Source organism: Pituophis catenifer, unplaced genomic scaffold (assembly GCF_029215685.1).
Source record: "Pituophis catenifer annectens isolate HBS135680 unplaced genomic scaffold, rPitCat1.0.hap2 SCAF_1, whole genome shotgun sequence".
Lineage (NCBI taxonomy): Eukaryota > Metazoa > Chordata > Lepidosauria > Squamata > Colubridae > Pituophis > Pituophis catenifer.
The window spans coordinates 299,098,269-299,105,131 of record NW_027256881.1 but is presented as its reverse complement, the minus strand read 5'-3'; the positions used below and the strand labels follow the sequence as shown (position 1 = coordinate 299,105,131).

The window sequence follows — 6,863 nt, the reverse complement described above, 5'->3', positions numbered from 1 at the left end:
AGTCCACCCATCTTCAAGCTTCCAAGGTTGAAAAACACTGATTTAGTGCATCTTGCAAATCTAGAACCTTGTGTTAACTAAACAAATCATAGGCAAGTTAACTATGGATTAGCATCTCATGAACACAGAGAACCAGAAATGGAAACTTTTGAAACCAGAGGGTGTTTTGACTGGAGGGAGAACCCAATTCAGTATGAGAACAAGAGTGCCTGTTGCTATGGAAGTAGTCCTTCCAAAGTGTTCTACCAGGATACCGGCAGCCTCCTTCTGCACTTCCACCTTAAGCTATTCAGCAGTCACTTGAAAGGCTCTGAAGCCTTCTCAGGACAGTTAGCCAAGGTCACTCTCTGAGGATCAAGGCAAGATTTTTTTCTGACCTTGTTCCTCAATGCAATGGTCCTAGGAAGTCCAGCTTTTCAGAACTTGTCAGTTTATCAGCTTATCAGTTTATCCAATTTATCTTCTGGACTCGTTAGGCAATCTCCCATTCCAACTCCTCCCTCTTATTTAAATCTTACGCTATGTTCACATAATGTTCCAAAACATGTTTTTTAAACCAGGATTTGGGGATTTAGCCACAACTGGTTGACAGGAAATACAGGTAGTCCTCAACTTACAACAGTTCACTTAATGACTGCTTGAAGTTACAATGGCACTGAAAAAATGACTTATGACCGTTTTCACACTTATGACCATTGCAGCATCCCTGTAATCAAAATTCAGACACTTAGCAACTGACTCATAGTTATGATGGCTACAGTGTCCCGGAGTCATATGATTCTCTTTGATCTTCTGACAAGCAAAGTCAATGGGGAATCCAGATTCACTTAACAACCATATTACTAACTTAACAAATGCAATGATTCACTTACCTGTGGCAAAAAAGTTGTAAAATGGGGCAAACTGACTTAATGTTTCACTTTTGGGGCTCAATTATGGTTGTAACTCAAGGACTACCTATATTAGGTCATAAACAACCTTCATTGTGTCAACCCAACCCTGATTTGCCTACAGAATCCTCACTGGTTGGATTCACACCAACACATATTTAGCCTAGCTATGTGTCCAATGCAGTCTGCTACTGAGCCTTGGGAAGCCAGAAATTCGGTTAATTTAATAAACCCTGTTTTAGTATGGGGTGTTGGTATGGCTTGCACAATTGTCATGTCTGATGCCTGGAGCAAATCAGATTAGGACTGCAATCTTGGGCACGTACCATGGAATTAAGAGGGGTTTTCCTGTGAAAATAGGCTTTTTAAAACTAAAAGTTTAATTCCATCTCCTGCAACTATGCTGCAATTCCTATAATCCTTAGCCTCATCTTCCAGCTGTGTTTATGCCAGCCTTTGAATACTCATTTGCCCAGGGCGACTTTTGGTATTAAACTGAAACTCCTATGGTAGATATATCAGGAAGGTCTAAATGTTCCTATCTAGGAGATGCCATCTGACAATACCAGTGAAATGTATTTTTCAACGCTGGTGCTGGCTGATGTGTTGATTTTGGATTTACATAGGGGTACCAAGGTGCAACCCTACCTTTGCACACCGAATGAAACAAGTGCCCTTTTCTGAATTCGTTTTCCCTCTCGCCTGGCATTGAAGGAAAGCGCTGAGCAAATATTATTGCAAGGCACGGGTTGTGCAGCCCAACCCATCCATAATATGCTACAATTTCTCCGCGGGCAGCACCGTTTCCTCACTCTGGGGAATGTTGACTCACCCCGGACAGTTCATTACTTGGCAAGGGTTGGAGCAAGCTGGTGACGCAACCTGGATCGGCCTGCCCAGGGACGCCTGGCAAGCTGGTCCCTTTGCAACCCGAGCGCACTGCCAGCTAGGCAGCGAATCGAGCTTTGGAGGCAACAGGAGGGAAGGATGGCAGGGCTGTGAAGCCACATTCCAAGCAATCGGCCCCTCTTCCCTTGATCCAGGGGAGGTAAACTTCCAGGCGGCTGCAAAGGACCCCCTCCGAGCGATGCTGAGGCATAGCTGTATTTCTCTTGGGGACAGAAAGCGCAGAGCAGTTTCTTCAAAGCCAAAAAGGCAGCCCGCTTACCAACTTGCAGCTGAGGGTTTGGGGGAGGTGGTGCCGACAGATCCCTCAGGGACAAGTTCTTTGCAGCCTTAGATCCTTGAATGAAATCCATTTAACTCCCACTATGCTCAGTAGACACCTACGCAGGACCCTCACCTTTTACCATAAGGGAATGCAAGCTTTGCAAAATATGAAGAGGTTGTGACCTAAAAGGTTTATAAGTATTGCAAATAAATGGTCTCGCAAAATCCCACCCAGTCATTAATATAATTTGGGCCACCAAAGAGATGTTTGGAAAAAAAATAAAAGCCTCACATTTAACAGCTCTGTCATTGCTAGCGATTAAAAAGATCGCTGCTGCGGTTCTCTAAAACGGAAAGGGGGAAAATTTTACACCAAATCATCTCTCTCCCGCCCCTTTACACACACAAACCCGATACGTTTGTAAGCAGAAAACTCGGCCAGGAACGCGCAATCATCTTCCGCATGTGCTTTTCTGGCTGCTGTTTGCTTTGGGGAAAACTGCCATGAAGGAGAGGGGGAGGGAGAAACCCAGCGTTTAATTTTCCAAACATAGCCTCCAGTCTGCATGTCAGAGGGGGGGGAGGGGTGTGTGTGTGTGTGTGTGTGTGTGTGTGTGTGTGTGTGTGTGTGTGTGTGAGAGAGAGAGAGAGAGAGAGAGAGAGAGAGAGAATCTCCTTGGTTTCCAAGAAGCAGCTCGCTTTGCTTCAGCTGTTGTACACATGGGGGGGGGAAGGGGAAGGAGGAAATGGGCAGAGTGCCGAGCCTGCGCAGTAGCCGTGGAACAAGTGGGCTCTCCCCTCCTTCCACCCAGAGGAAGGAGGAGGGGGGGGGAGAAGAAGCTGGTGAGTCGGTCACTCAGTCAGTGCGAGAAAGGGGAACAAGCAAAGGCAGGGGAGGAAAACGGGGAGGGAAAGCGCGCGCGAGCAAGCTCCCCGCCGTGACGTGAGCGCTCCACCCAGGTGGCATCTGAACTGAGTAGCGAGAAGCGGATGGAGCGCCGTGCGAGGAGGGGCAGAGCGGCGCTTGGAAGACTCGGCAGCAGCCGTCCAGAGTGACTCTCGGGCTTTCCCCACGTCGCCTGCCGAGGGGCTCTGGAGGATGTGAGTCGACCCGGCGGCCCTGCTGCTTGTCATGATGCCGCCACCGCCGCCAACCTGAGGCGCACCCACTTCCCGGAGCGGTCTGAGCGCCCGCGCGCCGTTGTGTGGGGTGTCCCCCTCACCCTCTCGCCTTCTACCCATCTCTCCACACCGTTGGGAAAGTGGTCCGCTTGGGTCAAGCAGCAGGTAGCAGAGCCCTCTCAGCCCCCCGCCTTCCTCCTCCTCCTCCTCCTCCTCCGTGCCTTTTCCCTCACCAGCTCTCCCTCCCGCATCCTACACCGCGAGAGGAGGAGGAGGAGGAGGAGGAGGAGAGGCGAAGGGAGGGGGAAGAACAGCCGCTGCTTACAGGCGCCGTCGGAAGAAGTGCCGGGAAGTGGCTGAAGAAGCGGCCGGGGGACTCAGCCCCCGGCCCTCGCTCGAAGACCCTTGGAAGAGTTTCCCGCCTGGCCAGGTAAAAGGCAAGCAAGGAAGAAGGGAGCCTGGAAGATTCCCCTCAGGGTGGCAGGAGGAGGCAGCGACCGAGGTCAGAGAAGAGCCCCTTCGCCGGGCAGCCATGTCGGCGGCGCAGGTGTCGTCCTCGCGGCGGCAGTCCTGCTACCTGTGCGACCTGCCTCGCATGCCCTGGGCCATGATTTGGGATTTCAGCGAGCCCGTCTGCCGAGGCTGCGTCAACTACGAGGGAGCCGACCGCATCGAGTTTGTCATCGAGACCGCTCGGCAGCTCAAGCGGGCTCACGGCTGCTTCCAGGACGGGCGCTCGCCAGGACCGCCGCCTCCGGTGGGCGTCAAAGCCGTCGCGCTGTCGGCCAAAGAAGCGGCGGCGGCGGCGGCGGCAGCAGCGGCGGCTGCCGTTCAGGGGCTTAACCATGTGGACGCCGCCTCCTCGAAAGCACCCTCGGGCCTAGAGCGCTACGGGCTTAGCGAACAACGAGGCCGCTTTGAGTACCCGCCGCCGCCACCTCCAGGCAGCCTGAGTGGAAGCCATGCGGGCCGCCTCCCCAACGGCCTGGGCGGACCCAATGGTTTCCCCAAAGCGCCGGATGACGGACCGCCGGAGCTGAATCGTCAGAGCCCGAACTCTTCCTCCTCCTCCTCCTCCTCCTCCAGGCGAGGAGCTCACGGCGGGCTGGTGAGTGGTCTCCCTTCTGGCAGCAGCGGGCCCCAGCTCAACGTGCCACCCAACCTCTTGCCCCAGACGCTGCTCAATGGGCCAGCCACTTCTGGGGTGGCACTGCCCCCTCCGCGAGGCCCCCCGGCTTCATCCTCCTCTTCCACGTCGTCCTCTTCCTCAACTTCTTCTTCAGGGGACCCGTGTGGGAAGAGGCCAGGCTCTGTGTCAAGCAGTGGGGATCAAGAGCGGGAGCTAAAGGAGAAGCAGCGCAATGCTGAGGCACTGGCAGAGCTGAGTGAGAGCCTCCGCAACCGTGCCGAGGAGTGGGCCAGCAAGCCAAAGCTGGTACGTGAAACACTGCTGACCTTGGCTGGTTGCACACCTTATGAGGTGCGATTCAAGAAGGACCATGCACTGCTGGGCCGCATCTTTGCCTTTGATGCTGTCTCTAAGCCTGGACTGGACTATGAGCTAAAGCTGTTCATCGAATATCCTAGTGGCTCTGGCACAGTGTTTTCCAGTGCCTCAGGTGTGGCCAAGCAAATGTACCAAGACTGCATGAAAGACTTTGGCCGTGGCCTCTCCTCAGGCTTCAAGTACCTCGAATATGAGAAGAAGCATGGCTCAGGGGATTGGCGTCTCCTGGGTGACCTCCTGCCTGAATCCGTGCGCTTCTTCAAAGAGATGGTGGGTGCTGATATGCTACCCCAGCCCTACCTTGATGCTTCCTGCCCGATGCTGCCCACTACTCTTATCACATTACCCCGGGTCCCTACCTCCTCCTCTAGTGCGGGGTCAGGTGGGCCAGCCTCTAGCCGTGGGCCTGGTGGGGGAAGTAGCAGTGCAGGCAGCAGTGGCGGCATGCGCAAAAGGAAGGCCTCTCCTGAGCCATCGGACTCTGCATCGGAGGGTAGCCTCAAGTTGAGCGATGAGCAGCAGCGACAGCAGTGGATGGCTAGCCAGAGTGAGGCACTCAAACTTACCATGACTGCAGGTGGCTTTGGTGGAGTGCCTCCACCTCCACCACCCTTGGGACCTCATTCCAACCGGACCACCCCACCTGAATCAGCCCCACAGAATGGACAGACGCCCATGGCTGCACTCATGTCAGTGGCTGATACCCTGGGCAGTGCCCATTCACCCAAGGATGGCAGTTCTGTGCACTCGACCACCTCAACCCGGAGAAACAGCAGCAGCCCAGTGTCCCCTGCCTCTGTGCCAGGCCAACGTCGCCTGGCTTCCCGCAATGGGGATCTGAACTTGCAAGTAGCCCCTCCACCTCCCAACACCCACCCTGGCATGGACCAAGTGCACCCCCAAAACATTCCAGACTCGCCCATGGCCAATAGTGGACCCCTGTGCTGCACCATTTGCCACGAACGCTTGGAAGACACACACTTTGTGCAATGCCCTTCGGTGCCCAGTCACAAGTTTTGCTTCCCTTGTTCTCGGGAGAGTATCAAGGCTCAGGGGGCAACTGGTGAAGTCTATTGCCCCAGTGGAGAGAAATGCCCTTTAGTAGGTTCCAACGTACCTTGGGCATTTATGCAGGGGGAAATTGCGACCATTTTAGCTGGGGATGTGAAAGTGAAAAAGGAGAGAGACCCTTGAAATCAAAACAGCAAATCCAATGCTGTTCAGCCATTTGAAGATGTAGAATTGTGAATATTCAAAACACATGGGACAATACTACAAAAAGTTTAGTCTTATGTATAGATCTTATTTTCGTCGTATGTTTCTATATTTTGAAACAAAGGTATGTACCCTTCTTCATTTGAAGGATAGAGCTGTTCTTTTTTGTTTTGTTAAAACAGAATATAATATTGTTTGGTCACCATATAATACCTGTTTCTCATTTCCTTGACAGTGTGTTGGCTAGGTACATGGTTAAATAACCTTTAGCAATTACCTGCTGCTGGTGTGTATTTTTGTAAATGTATGCACTTCTCTAAAAGAAAAAGAAAATATCCCTTTTCCTTGGCAGGGCCAGTGTCATGCCTAAAAAAATGCTACAAAAATGGTGACAGCTTATGTTTTACAAGCCCCAGAATGTTAGTATTTCACTTTTTCTTTTCTTTCCTGTTTTTATTTCTTTTTATTCTTTTGCAACATGGTAGGGTAATATAGGAGAGACTTTTTTGTTGCAACTTTGTAAAAAGTTTCATTTTTTTTTCTATTGATCTGAAAAATTTAAATCATGTTTTTGTTTTGTTAATTGTTTTTGTTTTGGCTTTATTGATGCACGGAAGCTTTTTAACACTAGAGCAAAATTGCTGTAAATGGAAAACATGCTGTTTGTCCTTTATACATTTCTGTAGTTAACAGAACACTGTAATGTGCCTTGGAGCTTAGTAAATTGTAATAAATTCAATTGATATTAATAGTTCCTGAGTAAGGGGTTTTTTTTGCCCAGTACATAAACAACAGAAAGGACAAAATGTGCTGACCTTTTTGAATACCCTTAATTCTGCCATAGGTCTTTAACTTATTCTGTGCCATTTGTACACACACCACAAGAGAGAATGATACTATTGAGCTTATCTAGACACTGGCACTGTGCCTACTTACATTTCACCTTTTAATATTACAGG

General features: G+C 51.0%; 1 protein-coding gene across 1 annotated transcript; it reads left to right on the top strand.

Annotated features, from left to right (window-relative positions):
• The first annotated feature begins 3,634 nt into the window (after window positions 1–3,634).
• IRF2BPL (interferon regulatory factor 2 binding protein like) lies at window positions 3,635–6,613 on the top strand. The gene has a single exon (XM_070941041.1). It carries the CDS (start codon window positions 3,715–3,717, stop codon window positions 5,881–5,883), a length of 2,169 nt encoding a protein of 722 aa, XP_070797142.1. The 5' UTR covers window positions 3,635–3,714; the 3' UTR covers window positions 5,884–6,613.
• The last annotated feature ends 250 nt before the right edge of the window (window positions 6,614–6,863 follow it).